At 40.3% G+C, this 22265-nt stretch overlaps 1 protein-coding gene across 3 annotated transcripts in view; it reads left to right on the top strand.

Annotated features, from left to right (window-relative positions):
• The window catches only part of LOC125519719 (CBS domain-containing protein CBSX2, chloroplastic-like), a 43320-nt gene extending 37978 nt beyond the window's left edge, over nt 1-5342 (top strand). Inside the window, exons 6-9 of one of the 3 annotated variants that reach the window (XR_007288290.1) lie at nt 2338-2453; nt 2561-2618; nt 2698-4556; nt 5091-5342. Coding sequence is in view for 2 of the 3 variants with exons in the window: in XM_048684460.1 (XP_048540417.1) it covers nt 2338-2453; nt 2561-2618; nt 2698-2772 (249 nt within the window). In the remaining variant the exon portion in view is untranslated. The remainder of the gene's footprint in view (nt 1-2337; nt 2454-2560; nt 2619-2697; nt 4557-5090) is intronic. The other 2 variants (XM_048684460.1, XM_048684461.1) reach the window with 2 other exon arrangements.
• The last annotated feature ends 16923 nt before the right edge of the window (nt 5343-22265 follow it).

The raw sequence follows: 22265 nt of genomic DNA on the forward strand, positions 1-22265 counted from the left end.
AGCCAGGTACCGGACGCCCGCGGGGGGCCGGTCGTCCGGTGGCTCACGGGCGTCCGGACGTCCGGTAGTAGCCGGTCATCCACTGGTTCTGGCTCGGATGTGGAAGTTGCGGATTTCCGGAAGGGGCTGGTCGTCCGGTCGCCAGACGTCCGGTGGCGTCGGACTTCCGCTCGTTTGGCTCGGGTGCGGTGTCGCCGGTTGTCCGGTCCGGGCCGGACGTCTGCTCGCTGTAGCTCGGCTGGGGCTTCAGGCTCCGGACGTCCGGTCCCGGCCGGTTGTCCGGTGGCTGAGGCTTCGTCCGTTCTTCTTCTTCTTCTTCTTCTTCTGATCCTCCTTGCTCCTTGGCTTCTTCATGGCCAACTCCTTCTACTTGGGGCTGTACCGAAAGGATTTATGGTGGAAAATGCAAGGTTAATTGGTAGCATGTTTGTCGTCCAGCCGATCTGGGAGGGCTTGGAGATCTCCACCTCGGCAAGTTCTCCTGCGCCATGAGCCTCTGCTGGTTGTGGCTTGTTTGGACATCCCGGAGTGGCCTTGGGTTGGTCTCGATCTCCATTGCTACCACTCCGCTGGTTGTGGTTTGTGTGGATTTGAATCTAGTTTCATGTTATTCTTTATGCGAACATATTTTTTCATATTCTCTGGAAAAGAGATGCGGAATAACATCACTCTCAGTCTTGCAGAATTTTCAGAGTGATCTTTATAAAACCATCTGGCTAGTTTTATTTTGTAATATGGTTCAATCGTTTCTTTTCCATCGTGGACACGTGTACAGCAGTGTCCTGCTTTGTTTATGAATGGTTCGGTCTTCTGCTGGATCGTACCTGTTTGTACAACTGTGGAGAAGTATATAGCAGTATCTTGCTTTGTAGATGATGGAACATGATGCAGACGAGGAGCACATGGAGGCGCACCTCCCTGTAATTCGAACCATTGGAATGCAGACTGAAATCGTTTTAGTTTCCCTATTGAGCCAATACAGTTTTAATACAAATAAGTATGACTCGCATGACATTGTAGAGAAGTAATGATGAGTTAAGAGCAAATACAATAGTGGGCTTATAGCCTGCTTACATGACATTTTTGTTTATGTGGAGGAGAGAGATGTGAAAAGTAAGGAAAGTGGGTTTTCATGCAAGAGGCTAGCTATATGCGTATTTTTAGGCAAATACAATAAATGTGATGAAAGAGAAAGAGAGAAGAGAAAAAAAAGTAGTAATGTAATAGCCAACCTTATAGCCCACACTATTGTATGAGTGGTTATAGATGATGGCTATGGATGACATGATGGCTTACAACAAGCACCTGGCTATATTATTAACCATGTTTTAATAAATGAAAACAAACGACTGCATGCAATGTAATCAGTGTTAATTCATCTTTGTTGGACCATGAAGATAAAAGCAGGCAACATTAGTAGTAACATAGCTTTTTTACATGAGAAAAACTTAGTATGTAGTTTTTCTAGAATTATTATCACGAAGTTCTTGGGTTTTTACTAGGAATAAAAAGAAAGACGTGATTTTGTGGAATTTGTATCATGATTTTTCCAAGAGTTACTCAATCCACATATACTAATCTTTTCTAGTATATGGATTTCTCATTCTTTTTTATTTGAAATTTTAACAATCACTCAATCCACTATTTATTAGTTACCCCATGATGCGATTCTTAGTTTTATAGAAGACACATAACTTCATGAAAATATATTTGATTTAACATTTACTACATCTTGAAAATTATTTAAATGCATTAAACATAAATTATTTTTAAAGTTGAAGCCATATTACAATTGTAAAATGGGTGCAAAAACATAAACTTGTGATATTTGTAAAGTTGAAATAATATTGCAGTCTAAAAGCTTGGTACAAACTGAATATTAGATGTGTTGCATGATTCAAAACTCTGATCTCAACAAAATCCACATGCATGTGATTCATAAGTTAATGATGATGTCGTTGTTCGTTGTTGGGGGTTGGCACAGGAGCATGGGGATGAGTGAGCCAGGAGGGGATAGTCTGTGCAAGGAATACCTCCTTATACTACTTATACAAGAAAATGTAGAATGAGCTATATTAAAGAATACACCATGCTAATATAACGGTGCAAATCCCTATGCATATTGAATGGTGAGATATCACAGGAGGTAGCCTGCATTTTCAATGGAACATCACCAAATCATTGATAACCAGTTAGAAAAAGAGTAAATGACATTGGCGCGAATCAGAATGCAATGAGTTCTCCAAGCATGTGTATCTGCATGCTTAATTTCTTGTATTAGTATATATTGTTTATTTTCATGCTTTTCTCTGATTCTACTCGAACCCCTGCCTGTAGACTTTCCATCAGATACAAAAGCTCTTAAGCAAAACCAATGGGAAAGTAGTTAGTGATGTTATGACTTCTGCACCTCTTGTGGTGCGTGAAACTACTAACCTTGAAGATGCTGCAAGGTACGTGTACATCACTGATTGGTTTCCAGAGATTATATGGACCAACTTGTATGTTAATGTTTCTTAAAGATAACTTAATTAGATGGTGGTGATATTTTGGCATGCAGGTTACTTCTTGTTACTAAATACCGCAGGCTGCCAGTAGTCGACAGTTCGGGCAAATTGGTGAGTGGGCCAAGCCTTGCTATTTTTCTCCTTTTCTTGCTCTAGTTAATTTATCTTAAAACAAACTTCGGTTTGTAAGGTTGGAATCATCACAAGAGGGAACGTCGTCAGAGCTGCTCTTGAGTTTAAGAAAAATGTTGAAGGGAGTATTTGAAGTGGAACTGTAGATGATCCTTTCCGAAGGTGGAACTTGAACATATTGCTAGTAGGCAAGCATACTGAAAAAATTGTTTACACAACATGCTAGTTTAATTGCAGTTGGGATACATGTATTGTGAGCATCATGCATCATCCTTAAATTTCAAAATTTTGAATTGAGGGAATTTTCAAAGCCTCTGCTAAATAAAGGGCAAAGAACCCAAAAAAATGCATTCAATGTTTCAAAAATGCCTTTAAAATAGTTCTAAGAATTTTGGCGAGTTATATATCAAACCAAAATTTAGGAACATTTTTGAGGAATTATTTTTGGGACTTTGAATTTAAATGATATTGTATTTGTATTTGTATTTATATTATATAATCAGAATATAATTTCAAATAATTTATGTGCCTTTGGATAATTCTACTGTGCAACATAAAAATATTCAGGGGAATTTTGTCACTGGGTTTGAATTTGTTATATTTGAAAACAATGACAAAAGAAATAAATAAAAGAAAACATAAAGAAAATAAGGAAAAGCAGAAATTGTACCTGGTTTACCTGTGCGGCCTAGAACTGTTGTAGTTGGGGCCCAACCCAACTCCCCGTCGTCCCCTACCTCTTAGTAGGAGCAGCTGCGTGTGCGCACGCGCACGCTCACGTCCACCTCCTCCTTGCTTGCTTTCCCGCCCATGCCTCCTCTATCCTCTTCCTCGCTCTCTAGCCCTTTCGTCTTTCCTACTGCTCTCTCTCTCTCTCTCTCTCTCTCTCTCAGCCTTGAGCACCCTCAGAGAGCATTGTCACAGTTCATTGCAGCCATCGTGCAACCCACGCCTCGCCTACATGTCCCCGAGCTCTGCGTCGACTTCGCGCGCCTCTTCGCCCAATCACGCAAGGCCGGACGCCCGGAAGCGTCGCCATTGAGCTCGTCCCTGCCGCCTCTGCTCGAAGACCGCTGGCGTTGATCCATTGTCTCCAGCGTCTCCTCCGCCACATCGAGCATCTCTTTGTGATCGTTGTGAGCTCCTCTACCGCTTCTCTCTCTCTCCCCGTGCTCGATTGTGTTGCATAGCCGTTGCTTCCATCAAGCCCGATAACTCCTCGCCGTCGGCTTTGATGTTGACGTAGCCACAGCCGCCATCACTTGCGTTTGAGTACTGGAATGTGCTCGGCACCTCCCTAGCAACCCGCGGAGCCCGGATACGCTCCGTAGTGCCAAACTGAGCATACCCATAGCTCCAGCCGCCGCATACCTCAGCGCCGGCGCTGTTTTCGGCCACTTCAAGTTGCATCGCCATGATGTGCCTATTCATTCATGCTTGCTTGTTATGCCCGCTATGCTTAGAGTTGTGTCAGGTCTGATTCATCCGGGATGAATTGGAATGATGGTGAACATGTCTTACTGTGTGAGGGCTAAATGTGTGAACACGGTTTGGTAAAAGTAGCAATGAGAGGCCATGTAGAAGTGCATGGTGGGTTGTCTCATTGAGACCGTCTTTAAGAACTGAGTCATGTGTATGTTATCCAAGAACAACTATTACCACACATTGGGCCCTGAAATATGACCCCACTCGACTTATTAATCGCCTTGATCTCTGTCCAAGAGTTATAACCAGTTTCTAGTGTTTATTGGTTGTGCTAGGGGCCGTGCTTAGCGCTGACCGAAGGGGTAGGCTTTGATGTGGCAGGCACTTTGGCACGGTGTACCAAGCGTAGTACCATCCGACGAGGTGGACTTGGGAACCCTATACACATCGTTTGAGGTCGTAATGGAAACATCGGTCGGACTTCCATTGCAGGTCAGTTCTCAGATAGGCGATAAACCTGGACTAGAGTCTTGTGTGGTTAGTCAGGTTGTGGTCTACACCCATGCCGACTTTCGCTTGGAAGTCTACCGAGCACATGTCTTGTGCAGGCGCTAAATGGTGCAAACATGTGTGAAGTACACCCCGCAAAGTTATAAATGATCTATTCGAATAGTCGCATCCTCGGATATGGACTACTTGGAGACTTATATGGTTCATAGACAACTTAAAAGGATACTCTAAAATGCGCAAGATAAGCGTGAGTGCTATGGACGGCCTTCTCAGAGGGAGACGGGAGCGGATCCATAATGGTGTATTGATATGGTGAATATGTGGACTCGTGTGCACTTTCTCACCTCAAAAAGTTTACTGATAGTCGTAGTACAAGATAGCCACTGAGTTAAAGCTGGCTTACTGCAGTTAAACTCCACTATCCCTTTATTGATACTGATGCATATGTAGTTAGTTTTGATGTAAGTCTTGTTGAGTACATTTGTACTCATGTTTGCTTAATTTATATTTTTGCAGAGGAGACTTCAGGCTCATTAGTAATTCCACATGGGCTTGGATGAGTAGCTTGGGAATCCCAGACGGAGGTATGGTTTCTTTGGAGGATCTTGTAGGTAGACGAGCTTCTAGCCTTCTTTCTTTCCAGCCGTCTGTCCTCAGACAGGTTTATGCTTCGCTTGTTGCTTGTATGACTTTGTATGTTGGGTCATGAGACCCATGTTTGTAATATCATGTTTTATATATTCCAAAATAATTCTCCATTGATTTTTAGGTCATTCCGAGAACTTTTATTTCTGCACAAAAATAACACCATGGCAATTCTGCTGAAAACAACGTCAGTCTGGGTTAGTTCCATTCAAATCATGCAAGTTAGAGTCCAAAACAAGGGCAAAAGTGTTTGGAAAAGTAGATACGACGGAGACGTATCAACTCCCCCAAGCTTAAACCTTTGCTTGTCCTCAAGCAATTCAGTTCATAAACTGAAAGTGATAAAGAAAATTTTTTACAAACTCTGTTTGCTCTTGTTGTTGTAAATATGTAAAGCCAGCATTCAAGTTTTCAGCAAACATTATGAACTAACCATATTCACAATAACACTTAGGTCTAATATTTACTCATATCAATGACATAATCAACTAGCGAGCAATAATAATAAATCTCGGATGATAACACTTTCTCAAAACAATCATGATATGATATGACAAGATGATATCTCGCTAGCCCTTTCTGAGACCGTAAAACATAAATACAGAGCACCTTTAAAGATCAAGGACTGACTAGACATTGTAATTCATGGTAAAAGAGATCCAGTCAAGTCATACTCAATGTAAACTAATAGTAATGGATGCAAATGACAGCGGTGCTCTCCAACTGGTGCTTTTTAATAAGAGGATGATGACTCAACATAAAAATAAATAGATAGGCCATTCGCAGAGGGAAGCAGGGATTTGTAGAGGTGTCAGAGCTCGGTTTTGAAATAGATATGAATAATATTTTGAGCGGTATACTTTCATTGTCAATGTAACAACCAACAGATCTCGATATCTTCCATGCTACACACATTATAGCGGTTCCCAAACAGAATGATAAAGTTTATACTCCCCCTCCACCAACAAGCATCAATCCATGGCTTGCTCGAAACAACGAGTGCCTCCAACTAATAAGAGTCCTGGGGGAGTTTTGTTTGCAGTTATTTTGATTTGATTTGCATAAAGCATGGGACTAGGCATCCCGGTGACCAGCCATTTTCTCGTGAGTGAGGAGCGGAGTCCACTCTTAAGAATAACCCGCCTAGCATGGAAGATACAGACAACGCTAGTTGATACATGAGCTGTTCGAGCATACAAAACAGAATCTTTATTTGAAGGTTTAGAGTTTAGCACATACAAATTTACTTGGAACGTCAGGTAGATACCGTATACGGGTAGGTTTGATGGACTCATATGGAACAACTTTGGGGTTTATGGAATTGGATGCACAAGCAGTATTCCCGCTTATTACAAGTGAAGGCTAGAAAAAGACTGGGAAGCGACCAGCTAGAGAGCGACAACAGTCATGAACATGCATTAAAATTAATCAATACCGAATGCAAGCATAAGTAGGATATAATGCACCATGAACATAAAATATCGTAGAGGCTATGTTAATTTTGTTTCAACTACATGTGTGAACATGTGCCAAGTCAAGCCACTCGAATCGTTCAAAAGAGGATACCACCCTATCATACCACATCACAACCATTTTAATAGCATGTTGGCACGCAAGGCAAACCATTATAAGCTCCTAGCTAATTAAGCATGGCATAAGCAACTACAATCTCTAATTGTCATTGCAAACATGTTTATTCATAATAGGCTAAATCAGAAACGATGAACTAATCATATTTACAAAAACAAGAGAGGTCGAGTTCATACCAGCTTTTCTCATCTCAATAAGTTCATCATATAATCATCATTATTGCCTTTCACTTGCACGACCGAATAGTGTGGATAATAATAATAATGCACGTGCGTTGGACTAAGTTGGAATCTGTAAGCATTCAATTCAAGAGAGAAGACAAGGTAATACGGGCTCTTTGTTAGATCAACAATAATGCATATAAGAGCCACTTAACATTTTAATCATGGTCTTCTTCTCTCGACCCCCAAAGAAAAGAAACAAAACTATTTACACGGGAACACTCCCAACAAGCAAAAGAAGAACGAGAAATCTTTTTAGGTTTTCTTTTTAATTACTACGACTACAAGCATGGAAAGTAAACTAGCTAAAAAGCTACAACTAATTTTTTTTTGTTTTTTCTTAAGGTTTATCAAACACACAAGAGAAAGTATAAAAAAGAAATAAACTAGCATGGATGACACAGTGAAAAAGTATGAGCACCAACAACTAGCATGAGTATGTGAACATGAATGTAACGTCAGTGATAAATACGTACTCCCCCAAGCTTAGGCTTTTGGCCTAAGTTGGTCTATGGCCACGACTGGCCTGGCAGATATCCAAAGTTGTAGCTGGGGTCGTACTGAGATGCAGCGGAAATCGCCTGATGAGTTGCAGCGGCAATTGCCTGATGAGCTGCAGCTTGGAGGCGAGCTGTCTCCGCCCTCCTCTCGTACTTGGTCGCCTCCTCCCTGGCTATAACATATCTCCCCTTTGCCTGAAAGTCAAAGAAAGTAGGAGCAGGAAGAGCGACGTGATAGGTGCGTCGTCTGTCAAATATTAGTCGGTACTGGAGAAACTGATCGTTCCTCTCAACAAACTGATGATGAACCATAGCATCATAATCTAGATAAGAAGGATGCAACTCAATATCATGTCCACGTATGGGTATCTCAAGAAAGTTAGCTATACGGGTTGCATAAATTCCACCAAAGAAATCTCCATGAATACGATTATTATGCAACCTACATGCAATGATAGCCCCCAAGTTGTATTGTTTATCACTTAAAACAACGCTTCTGAGAACGCGAAGATCAGGCACACACATGTGACATGCTTCATCTTTACCATTAATGCATCTACCTATGAAGAGAGCAAAATAATGTATAGCAGGAAAATGAATGCTCCCTATGGTAGCTTGCGTCACATCCCTAGATTCCCCCCACAGTTATACTAGCAAGAAAATCTCTAAATTCAGACTTGCGTGGTTCACTAACATCACCCTACTGTGGGAGTTTACAAGCAGTGTTAAAATCTTCTAAGTCCATGGTATAAGATTTATCGTAAAGATCGAACAGGACAGTTTGAGAATTGCGTGATGATGAAAATTTAAATCTTCTCACAAATGAATCAGTTAAATAGAGGTACTGACGACACTTATCTGCCTCGAAGCTCTCAAGATCAGCATTACACACATAAGCTTCAAATTCCTCCTTGATTCCCGCTTGAACCATGAAGTCCTCTAACGGCCATTCACAGGGCCGCACTTGAGCATCCCTTGGTGGTTCCTCGTTCGCATCGCGTATTGTGAGTCTGGGTCCTTGCTTCCTTGAAGAACCACCTTGGTACATTTTCCTAAACATATTTCTTCCTCTGAATTTTTTTTCTGAAATTTGTAGTAACTTCAAAATAAAAGTGAACCAAACTCAACAATATTGATAGCAACTAGTCCTACAAGTGCCTAGAGGCAGTATCATGCATCAAAACTACTTTTGACCACATAAATTTGACATGCAAGCTCAAGAACAGGGTCACCTAAGCAGCAAAAAATTGCAATGAATAAAGCACTAGAACAAAAACTAATTGGACCATTGGAGGAGTCACATACCAAAGAACAATCCCCCAAAGCAGTTTTGTGAATGGAGCTTTGAGCAAGGAGATCGAAAATGGCAGCAAGATGAGCTTGGACTCGGGTTTGAGCTGCTAGCGATGTTTGTGGGAGGAAGGAGTGTGTGGTGGCTGGAATAAGTGGAGGGGAGCCACCATGGGCCCATGAGGCAGGGGGCGCCCCAGGGGGGTGGGCGCGCCCTGGACCCTCGTGGCCATGTGCTTGCTCCCCTGCTGTGTTCTCAGTGCAAGATATTCTCAAATATTTTAGAAAAAAATCATATTTAATTTTCAGGGCATTTGGAGAACTTCTATTTTCGGGCTATTTTTTTATTGCATGGATAATTCAGAAAACAGACAGAAAATACTATTTTTGCTTTATTTAAAATAAATAACAGAAAGTAAAAAGAAAGGGTACAGAGAGTTGTGTTTTCTAACTTCATCCATCTCATGCTCATCAAAAGGAATCCACTAACAAGATTGATTAGGTCTTGTTAACAAACTCATTTCGAATAACATGAAACCGGAGAATTTTCGAATAACACTAGGTCATCTCAACGGGGATATGCATGTCCCCAACAATAAGAATATCATATTTCTTCTTGATAGTAGGAAGAGGAAATTCAAAACCTCCAATAGTAATAGTTGAAAATTTTCCAATAGAATTGATACTGTGGACTTGAGGTTGTTTCTTTGGAAAGTGTACCGTATGCTCATTACCATTAACATGAAAAGTGACATTGCCTTTGGTGCAATCAATAACAGCCCCTGCAGTATTCAAAAAGGGTCTTCCAAGAATAATAGACATACTATCGTCCTCGGGAATATCAAGAATAACAAAGTCTGTTAAAATAGTAACATTTGCAACCATAACAGGCACATCCTCACAAATACCAATAGGTATAGCAGTTGATTTATCAGCCATTTGTAAAGATATTGCAGTAGATGTCAACTTATTCAAATCAAGTCTACGATATAAAGAGAGAGGCATAACACCGGCTCCAAGATCACAAAAAGCAGTTTTAACATAGTTTCTTTTAATGGAGCATGGTATAGTTGGTACTCCTGGATCTCCAAGTTTTTTGGTATTCCTCCCTTAAAAGTATAATTAGCAAGCATGGTGGAAACTTTAGCTTCCGGTATCTTTCTTTTATTAGTAACAATTTCCTTCATATATTTAGCATAAGGATTCATTTTAAGCATGTCAGTCAAATGCATACGCAAAAGATAGGTCTAATCATTTCAACAAAGCGCTCAAAATCCTCATCATCCTTTTTCTTGGATGGTTTAGGAGGAAACGACATGGGTTTCTGAACCCATGGTTCTCTTTCTTTAGCATGCTTCCTAGCAACAAAGTCTCTCTTATCATAACATTGATTCTTTGATTGTGGGTTATCAAGATCAACAGCAGGTTCAATCTCTACATCATTATTATTGCTAGGCTGAGCATCAACATGAACATGAACATCATCATTAACATTATCACTAGGTTCATGTTCATTACCAGATTGTGTTTCAGCATCAGAAATAGGAATATCATTGGGATTCTCAGGTGTGTCTACAACAGGTTCACCAGAAGCATGCAAAGTCCTATAATTTTTCTTTTTCTTCCTTTTAGAAGGACTAGGTGCATCTATAGTAGTTCTCTGAGAATCTTGCTTAATTCTCTTAGGGTGACCCTCAGGATACAAAGGCTCCTGAGTCATTTTGCCTCCTCTAGTCATAACTCTAACAGCATTATCATTCTTCTTATTATTTAATTCATTGAGCAAATCATTCTGAGCTTTAAGCACTTGTTCTACTTGAGGGGTAACCATAGAAGCATGTTTACTAATAAGTTTAAGTTCACCTTTAACACTAGCCATATAATCACTCAAGTGTTCAATCATGTAAGCATCATGTTTCAATTGTCTACCAGCATAAGCATTAAAATCTTCTTGCTTAACCATAAAGTTATCAAATTCATCCAAACATTGGCTAGCAAACTTAGCAGGAGGGATTTCATCTTTATCATATCTATAGAGAGAATTTACCTTTACTACCTGTGTCGGGTTATCGAGACCATGTGTTTCTTCAACATGCGACAAATTAAGACCGTGCATTTCTTCAATAGGAGGTAAATTCTTAACATCTTCAACTTTAATACCTTTTTCTTTCATAGATTTCTTTGCCTCTTGCATATCTTCAGGACTGAGAAATAGAATGCCCCTTTTCTTCGGAGTTGGCTTAGGAGTTGGTTCAGGAAGTGTCCAATTATTTTCGTTGGTCAACATATCATTCAATAGAATTTCAGCTTGATCAAAAGTTCTTTCCCTAAAAACACAACCAGCACAACTATCGAGGTAATCTCTGGAAGTATCGGTTAGTCTATTATAAAATATATCAAGTATTTTATTTTTCTTGAGAGGATGATCAGGCAAAGCATTAAGTAATCGGAGAAGCCTCCCCCAAGCTTGTGGGAGACTCTCTTCTTCAATTTGCACAAAATTATATATCTCCCTTAAAGCAGCTTGTTTCTTATGAGCGGGGAAATATTTAGCAGAGAAATAGTAAATCATATCCTGGGGACTACGCACACAACCAGGATCAAGAGAATTAAACAATATCTTAGCATCACCCTTTAATGAGAACGGAAATAATTTAAGGATATAATAGCAGCGAGTTTTCTCATCATTAGTGAATAGGGTAGCTATATCATTTAATTTAGTAAGATGTGCCACAACAGTTTCAGATTCATAACCATAGAAAGGATTAGATTCAACCAAAGTAATTAACTCAGGATCGACAGAGAATTCATAATCCTTATCAGTAACAAAGATAGGTGAAGTAGCATAAGCAGGATCATATTTCATTCTAGCATTCAGAGATTTTTGTTTCAGCTTACCTAATAGTTTCTTAAGATCACTCATATCATTGCAAGCAAGAAAGTCTCTAGCAGTTTCTTCATCCATAACATAACCTTCAGGAACAACAGGTAATTCATATCTAGGGGAGAATCTTCATCATCACTTTCATCAATATTATCGGATTCAATAATTTCATCCTCTCTAGCCCTAGCAAGTTGTTCATCAAGAAATTCACCAAGTGGCACAGTAGTATCAAGCATAGAAGTACTTTCATCATAAGTATCATGCAAAGCAGAAGTGGCATCATCAATAACATGCGACATATCAGAATTAATAGCAGAAGCAGGTTTAGGTGTCGCAAGCTTACTCAAAACAGAAAGTGAATCAAGTGCAGAGCTAGATGGCAGTTCCTTACCTCCCCTCGTATTTGAGGGAAAGATCTTGGTTCTTTGATCTTTCAAGTTCTTCATAATGATAGGCAGATATAAATCCCAAGTGACTCAAAGAATAGAGCTATGCTCCCCGGCAACGGCGCTAGAAAATGTTCCTGATAACCCACAAGTATAGGGGATCGCAACAGTTTTCGAAGGTAGAGTATTCAACCCAAATTTATTGATTCGACACAAGGGGAGGCAAAGAATATTCTCATGTATTAGCAGCTGAGTTGTCAATTCAACCACACCTGGAAACTTAATATCTGCAGCAAGGTATTTAGTAAAAAACTAATATGATAGTAGTGGTAACAGTCGCAAAAGTAACGGTAGCAAAAGTAATATTTTTGGGTTTTATAGTGATTGTAACAATAGCAACGGAAAAGTAAATAAGCGAAGAACAATATAGGAAAAGCTCTTAGGCATTGGATTGGTGATAGAGAATTATGCCGGATGCGATCGATCATGTAACAGTCATAACCTAGGGTGACACAGAACTAGCTCCAGTTCATCAATGTAATGTAGGCATGTATTCCGAATATAGTCATACATGCTTATGGAAAAGAACTTGCATGCCATCTTTTGTCCTACCCTCCCGTGGCAGCGGGGTCCTATTGGAAACTAATGAATATTAAGGCCTCCTTTTAATAGAGTACTGGACCAAAGTATTAACACATAGTGAATACATGAACTCCTCAAACTACGGTCATCACCGGGAGTGGTCCTGATTATTGTCACTTCGGGATTGCCGGATCATAACACATAGTAGGTGACTATAGACTTGCAAGATAGGATCAAGAACTCACATATATTGATGAAAACACAATAGGTTCATATCTGAAATCATGGCACTCGGGCCCTAGTGACCAGCATTAAGCATAGCAAAGTCATAGCAACATCAATCTCATAACATAGTTGATACTAGGGATCAAACCCTAACAAAACTAACTCGATTACATGATAAATCTCATCCAACCCATCACCGTCCAGCAAGCCTACGATGGAATTACTCACGCACGGTGGTGAGCATCATGAAATTGGTGATGGAGGAAGGTTGATGTTGATGATGACGATGGCGACGGATTCCCCTCTCCGGAGCCCCGAACGGACTCCAGATCAGCCCTCCCGAGAGAGTTTAGGGCTTGGCGGCGGCTCCATATCGTAAAACGCGATGAATCCTTCTCCCTGGGTTTTCTCTTCCCAAAAGAGAATATATGGAGTCAGGGTTGAGGTCGGTGGAGCATCAGGGGGCCCACGAGGCAGGGGGCGCGCCCAGGGGGGTAGGGCACGCCCCCACCCTCGTGGATAGGTGGTGGGCCCCCAGACGTGGATCTTTCTTTCATTATTTTTTATATATCCCAAAATAATTCTCTGTTGATTTTCAGGTCATTCCGAGAACTTTTATTTCTGCACAAAAATAACACCATGGCACTTCTGCTGAAAACAATGTTAGTCCGGGTTAGTTCCATTCAAATCATGCAAGTTAGAGTCCAAAACAAGGGCAAAAGTGTTTGGAAAAGTAGATACGCCGGAGACGTATCAGCGGCCCCGAGCGATGGTGGCCGATGAGGCCTTCATCATCCTTGGCTGAATAGTGTGGATGTTGTAAGTGCATCTAGTGCCACCCCTAGTTGGTTTTGGAGTATTGACGACAAACTTGGTTGAAGGACTAATGTGTTTGTGAGAATTGCAGGATAACACAGGTAGTAGTCCCTCATTGATTCGGTTTACCTACTAGAGATGACCCCTAAAAATGTGTGAAGACATTGAAGACATTGGTGGTCTGTGAAGAGATTCACATTGAAGACTATGACATGTGAACACATCAGATGAAGATTATGGAAGAGTCTCACACTTCTCTGTTCTGAAGACGATCTTCGCATGGAAGAGTCTCACACTTCTGTGCTCTGAAGACGATCTTCGCGAAGATGGCTTCACTGAGGATTTCAAATTTGACTCCACTCTGATGCCTACTACACAACCTTCTTCTTGTAGACGTTGTTGGGCCTCCAAGTGCAGAGGTTTGTAGGACAGTAGCAAATTTCCCTCAAGTGGATGACCTAAGGTTTATCAATCCGTGGGAGGTGTAGGATGTAGATGGTCTCTCTCAAGCAACCCCACAACCAAATAACAAAGAGTCTCTTGTGTCCCCAACACACCCAATACAATGGTAAATTGTATAGGTGCACTAGTTCGGCGAAGAGATGGTGATCCAAGTGCAATATGGATAGTAGATAATGGTTTTTTTAATTTGAAAAAATATAAAAACAACAAGGTAGCAAATGGTAAAAGTGAGCGTAAACGGTATTGCAATGCGTTGAAACAAGGCCTAGGGTTCATACTTTCACTAATGCAAGTTCTCTCAACAATAATAACATAATTGGATCATATATCCCTCAACATGCAACAAAGAGTCACTCCAAAGTCACTAATAGTGGAGAACAAACGAAGAGATTATGGTAGGGTACGAAACCACCTCAAAGTTATCCTTTCTGATCGATCTATTCAAGAGTCGGTAGTAAAATAACATGAAGCTATTCTTTCCGTTCGATCTATCATAGAGTTCGTACTAGAATAACACCTTAAGATACAAATCAACCAAAACCCTAATGTCACCTAGATATTCCAATGTCACCTCAAGTATCCGTGGGTATGATTATACGATATGCATCACACAATCTCACATTCATCTATTCAACCAACACAAAGAATTTCAAAGAGTGCCCCAAAGTTTCTACCGGAGAGTCAAGACAAAAATGTGTGCCAACCCCTATGCATACGTTCACGAGGTCACGGAACTCGCAAGTTGATCACCAAAACATACATCAACTGGCTCACGTGATATCCCATTGTCAGCACAGATAAGCACATGCAAGACATACATCAAGTGTTCTCAAATCCTTAAAGACTCAGTCCGATAAGATAACTTCAAAGGGAAAAGTCAATTCATTACAAGAGAGTAGAGGGGGAGAAACATCATAAGATCCAACTATAATAGCAAAGCTCGCGATACATCAAGATCGTACCACCTCAAGAACACGAGAGAGAGAGAGAGATCAAACACATAGCTACTGGTACATACCCTTAGCCCCAAGGGTGAACTACTCCCTCCTCGTCATGGAGAGCGCCGGGATGATAAAGATGGCCACCGGAGAGGGATTCCCCCCTCTGGCAGGGTGCCGAAACGGGTCTAGATTGGTTTTCGGTGGCTACGGAGGCTTCTGGCGGCAGAACTCCTGATCTATTCTGCTCCCTGATGTTTTTAGGGTATATTGATATATAGGCGAAAGAAGTCGTTCAGGGGAGCCACGAGGGGCCCATGAGGGTGGGGGCGCGCCTAGGGGTGTAGGGCGCGCCTCCCTGCCTTGTGGCCACCTCGAAGCTTCCCTGACGTCTACTCCAAGTCTTCTAGATTGCTTCCGTTCCAAAAATAACTCTCCCCAAGGTTTCATCCCGTTTGGACTCCGTTTGATATTCCTTTTCTTTGAAACACTGAAATAGGCAAGAAAACAACAATTTGGGCTGGGCCTTCGGTTAATAGGTTAGTCCCAAAAATAATATAAAAGTGTAAAATAAAGCCCATTAACATCCAAAACAGATAATATAATAGCATGGAATAATAAAAAATTATAGATACGTTGGAGACGTATCAGCATCCCCAAGCTTAATTCCTGCTCATCCTCGAGTAGGTAAATGATAAAAACAGAATTTTTGATGTGGAATGCTACCTACCATATTTATCCAAGTAATTCTCTTTATTATGGCATGAATATTCAGATCCATAAGATTCAAGACAAAAGTTTAATATTGACATGAAAATAATAATACTTCAAGCATACCAACAAAGCAATCATGTCTCCTCAAAATAACATGGCCAAAGCAAGCTATCCCTACAAAATCATATAGTCTGGCTATGCTCCATCTTCACCACACAAAGTATTTAAATCATGCACAACCCCGATGACAAGCCAAGCAATTGTTTCATACTTTTGGTGTTCTCAAACTTTTTCAATCTTCAGGCAATACATGAGCGTGAGCCATGGATATAGCACTATAGGTGGAATAGAATGGTGGTTGTGGAGAAGACAAAAAGGAGAAGATAGTCTCACATCAACTAGGCGTATCAACGAGTTATGGAGATGCCCATCAATAGATATCAATGTGAGTGTGTAGGGATTGCCATGCAGCGGATGCACTAGAGCTATAAGTGTATGAAAGCTCAACAAAAGAAACTAAGTGGGTGTGCATCCAACTCACTTGCTCACGAAGACCTAGGGCATTTTGAGAAAGCCCATCATTGGAATATACAAGCCAAGTTCTATAATGTAAAATTCCCACTAGTATATGAAAGTGACAACATAGGAGACTCTCTATCATGAAGATCATGGTGCTACTTTGAAGCACAAGTGTGGTAAAAGGACATTAGCATTGCCCCTTCTCTCTTTTTCTCTCAATTTTTTTGTTTTTTTGGGCCTTCTCCTTTTTGGCCTCTTTTTTCTCTTTTTCTTTTATTTTTTGTCTGGAGTCTCATCCCGACTTGTGGGGGAATCATAGTCTCCAGCATCCTTTCCTCACTGGGACAATGCTCTAATAATGATGATCATCACACTTTTATTTACTTACAACTCAAGAATTACAAATCAATACTTAGAACAAGATATGACTCTATATGAATGCCTCCGGCGGTGTACCGGGATGTGCAATGACTCATGAGTGACATGTATGAAAGAATTATGAACGGTGGCTTTGCCACAAATACAATGTCAACTACATGATCATGCAAAGCAATATGACAATGATGAAGCATGTCATAATAAACAGAACGGTGGAAAGTTGCATGGAAATATATCTTGGAATGGCTATGGAAATGCCATAATAGGTAGGTATGGTGGCTGTTTTGAGGAAGGTATATGGTGGGTGTAAGATACCGGTGAAAGGTGCGCAGTATTAGAGAGGCTAGAAATGGTGGAAGGGTGAGAGTGCGTATAATACATGGACTCAACATTAGTCATAAAAAACTCACATACTTATTGCAAAAATCTATTAGTTATCGAAACAAAGTACTACGCGCATGCTCCTAGGGGGATATATTGGTAGGAAAATACCATCGCTCATCCCCGACCGCCACTCATAAGGAAGACAATCAATAGATAAATCATGCTCCGACTTCATCACATAACGGTTCACCATACGTGCATGCTACGGGAATCGCAAACTTTAACACAAGTATCTGTCAAATTCACAACTACTCAACTATCATGACTCTAATATCACCATCTTCATATCTCAAAACAATCACCAAGTATCAAACTTCTCATAGTATTCAATGCACTTTATATGAAAGTTTTTATTATATCCCTCTTGGATGCCTATCATATTAGGACTAAATTCATAACCACATCAAACAACCATGCTGTTCTAAAAGACTCTCAAAATAATATAAGTGAAGAATGAGAGTTCAACAATTTCTTCAAAATAAAACCACCGCCGTGCTCTAAAAAGATATAAGTGAAGCACTAGAGCAAATGACAAACTACTCCAAAAGATATAAGTGAAGATCAATGAGTAGTCGAATAATTATGCAACTATGTGAAGACTCTCTAACATTTAATAATTCCAGATCTTGGTATTTTATTCAAACAGCAAGCAAAACAAAATAAAATAAAATGACGCTCCAAGCAAAACACATATCATGTGGTGAATAAAAATATAGCTCCAAGTAAAGTTACCGATGAACGAAGACGAAAGAGGGGATGCCATCCGGGGCATCCCCAAGCTTAGGCTCTTGGTTGTCCTTGAATATTACCTTGGGGTGCCTTGGGCATCCCCAAGCTTAGGCTCTTGCCACTCCTTATTCCATAGTCCATCGAATCTTTACCCAAAACTTGAAAACTTCACAACACAAAACATAACAGAAAACTCGTAAGCTCCGTTAGTATAAGAAAATAAATTACCACTTAGGTACTGTTGTAAACTCATTCTAAATTCATATTTGTGTAATATCTACTGTATTTCAACTCATCTATGGTTCATACCCTCCGATACTACTCATAGATTCATCAAAATAAGCAAACAACACATAGAAAACAGAATCTGTCAAAAACAGAACAGTCTGTAGTAATCTGTAGGTTTCGAATACTTCTGGAACCCCAAAAATTCTAAAATAAATTGATTGATGTGAGGAATTTATCTATTAATCATCTGCAAAAAGAATTAACTAAATAACACTCTCCAGTAAAAAGTTGTAGCTAATCTTGTGAGCGCTAAAGTTTCTGTTTTTTACAGCAAGATCGCAAAGACTTTCCCCAAGTCTTCCCAAAGGTTCTACTTGGCACAAACAATAATTAAAATCACAAAAACTCAATCATAACAGAGGCTAGATGAATTATTTATTAATAAACAGGAACAAAAATCAAGGAACAAATATAAAGTTGGGTTGCCTCCCAATAAGCGCTAACGTTTAACGCCCCTAGCTAGGCATGATGATTTCAATGATGCTCACATAAAAGATATGAATTGAAACATAAAGAGAGCATCATGAAGAATATGACTAGCACATTTAAGTCTAACCCACTTCCTATGCATAGGGATTTTGTGAGCAAACAACTTGTGGGAACAATAATCAACTAGCATAGGAAGGCAAAACAAGCATAACTTTAAAACTTTAAGCACATAGAGAGGAAACTTGACATTATTGCAATTCCTACAAGCATATGTTCCCCCCTCATAGTAATTTTCTGTAGCATCATGAATGAATTCAACAATATAACCAGCACCTAAAGCATTCTTTTCATGATGCATAAGCATAGAAATTTCATTACTCTCCACATAAGCAAATTTATTGTCATGGATAATAGTGGGAGCACACTCAACAAAATAACTATCATGTGAGGCATAATCCAATTGAAAATTAAAATCAAGATGACAAGTTTCATGGTTATCATTATTCTTAATAGCATATATGTCATCACAATAATCATCATAGATAGCAACTTTGTTCACATAATCAATTGGAACCTCTTCCGAAATAGTGGATTCATCACTAAATGAAGTCATGACCTCTCCAAATCCACTTTCATAATTATCACAATAAGATTCAACACCCTCCAAAATAGTGGGATCATTACTTTCTAAAGTTGACACTCTTCTAAACCCACTTTCATCAATATAATCATCATAAATAGGAGGCATGCTACCATCAAAATAAATTTGCTCATCAAAACTTGGGGGACAAAAATATCATCTTCATCAAACATAGCATCCCCAAGCTTGTGGCTTTGCATATCATTAGCATCATGGGTATTCAAAGAATTCATACTAAAAACACTACAATCATGCTCATCATCCAAAGATTTAGTGCCAACCATTTAAATACATTCTTCTTCTAACACTTTGGCACAATTATCGGAATCCTTATTTTCACGAAAGACATTAAAAAGATGAAGCATAAGAGGTAACCTTAATTCCATTTTTTAGTTTTCTTTTATAAACTAAACTAGTGATAAAACAAGAAACAAAAAGATTCGATTGCAAGATCTAAAGATATACCTTCAACCACTAACCTCCCCGGCAATGGCGCCAGAAAAGAGCTTGATGTCTACTACACAACCTTCTTCTTGTAGACGTTGTTGGGCCTCCAAGTGCAGAGGTTTGTAGGACAGTAGCAAATTTCCCTCAAGTGGATGACCTAAGGTTTATCAATCCGTGGGAGGCGTAGGATGAAGATGGTCTCTCTCAAGCAACCCTGCAACCAAATAACAAAGAGTCTCTTGTGTCCCCAACACACCCAATACAATGGTAAATTGTATAGGTGCACTAGTTCGGCGAAGAGATGTTGATACAAATGCAATATGTAGTAGATAATGGTTTTTGTAATTTGAAAATATAAAAACAGCAAGGTAGCAAATGGTAAAAGTGAGCGTAAATGGTATTGCATTGCGTTGAAACAAGGCCTAGGGTTCATACTTTCACTAGTGCAAGTTCTCTCAACAATAATAACATAATTGGATCATATAACTATCCCTCAACATGCAACAAAGAGTCACTCCAAAGTCACTAATAGCGGAGAACAAACGAAGATATTATGGTAGGGTACGAAACCACCTCAAAGTTATCCTTTCTGATCGATCTATTCAAGAGTCCGTAGTAAAATAACATGAAGCTATTCTTTCCGTTCGATATATCATAGAGTTCGTACTAGAATAACACCTTAAGATACAAATCAACCAAAACCCTAATGTCACCTAGATACTCCAATGTCACCTCAAGTATCCGTGGGTATGATTATACGATATGCATCACACAATCTCACATTCATCTATTCAACCAACACAAAGAACTTCAAAGAGTGCCCCAAAGTTTCTACTGGAGAGTCAAGACAAAAACATGTGCCAACCCCTATGCATAAGTTCACGAGGTCACGGAACTCGCAAGTTGATCACCAAAACATACATCAAGTGGCTCACATGATATCCCATTGTCACCACAGATAAGCACATGCAAGACATACATCAAGTGTTCTCAAATCCTTAAAGACTCAGTCCAATAAGATAACTTCAAAGGGAAAAGTCAATTCATTACAAGAGAGTAGAGGGGGAGAAACATCATAAGATCCAAGTATAATAGCAAAGCTCGCGATACATCAAGATCGTATCACCTTAAGGACACGAGAGAGAGAGAGAGAGATCAAACACATAGCTACTGGTACATACCCTTAGCCCCGAGGGTGAACTACTCCCTCCTCATCATGGAGAGCGCCGGGATGATAAAGATGGCCATCGGAGAGGGATTCCCCCCTTCGGCAGGGTGCCGGAATGGGTCTAGATTGGTTTTCGGTGGCTACGGAGGCTTCTGGCGGTGGAACTCCCGATCTATTCTGCTCCCCGATGTTTTTAGGGTATATTGATATATATAGGCGAAAGTAGTCGGTCAGGGGAGCCACGAGGGCCCCACGAGGGTGGGGGCGCGCCTCCCTGCCTCGTGGCCACCTCGAAGCTTCCCTCACGTCTACTCCAAGTCTTCTGGATTGCTTCCGTTCCAAAAATAACTCTCCCGAAGGTTTCATTCCGTTTGGACTCCGTTTGATATTCCTTTTCATAGAAACACCGAAATAGGCAAGAAAACATGAATTTGGGCTGGGCCTCCGGTTAATAGGTTAGTCCCAAAAATAATATAAAAGTGTAAAATAAATCCCATTAACATCCAAAACAGATAATATAATAGCATGTAACAATCAAAAATTATAGATACGTTGGAGACGTATCACACTCCTCCTCGCAATGCAAGCTGGCGTCGAACTCCACCCATTGAAGATTCGGAGTACTCATCTTCGGCTGCAACTGTTGTTGCGAGAGTCGTCGAAGAAGACGATGCCACTTCACCAGCCATGGCTTCACCACGTCTCGACACTGCACCAGGCCCCTCTGCACCACTGAACGTCAACATCGACCCTGCTCCTTCATCTACTCCTGATGGGAATGAGTAGACGCTCTATGTCTTCAAACCTTTTTGGTCCTTACTGACAAAAGGGGGAGAAGCATATGAGTTGATAGTCTTCAAGCGGGTCCATATGGATGGTTGCTATCTTTTTTTTTGCTAAGTGGTTACAAATCTCGTTTTGATACATTTGGTTCTTTGGGTTGTAACACTTAAAACTTGATGGTCGTCTGCCACTTTGTCCGCCACTTTGTGATGCAATGATAAATTCCGCATGAAGTCATTCCGCAGACGTCCATTTCTCATTATGCATGTCATTATATTCGTTATATCTTTATTTGCATAATGAATTGTCTTCATAAAGTGAAGAGGATCTCCACAATTAAAACCTGCCATGTGCATTTGCAGTCAAGAGCAAACTACTCATATGCACATCTTCAGGGGGAGCCTTTTTGCTACTTATGAAGACAATGCCTTTACCCCTACAATTTCACATACCTTTATCCCCGTTGAAAACTTCAACCAGTTTGTCATCAATCACCAAAAAGGGGAGATTGTAAGTGCATCTAGTGCCACCCCTAGTTGGTTTTGGAGTATTGACGACAAACTTGGTTGAGGGACTAATGTATTTGTGAGAATTGCAGGATAACACAGGTAGTAGTCCCTCATTGATTCGGTTTACCTACCAGAGATGACCCCTAGACAATGAAGACAATGAT

Source organism: Triticum urartu, chromosome 7 (assembly GCF_003073215.2).
Source record: "Triticum urartu cultivar G1812 chromosome 7, Tu2.1, whole genome shotgun sequence".
Taxonomy (NCBI): Eukaryota; Viridiplantae; Streptophyta; class Magnoliopsida; order Poales; family Poaceae; genus Triticum; species Triticum urartu.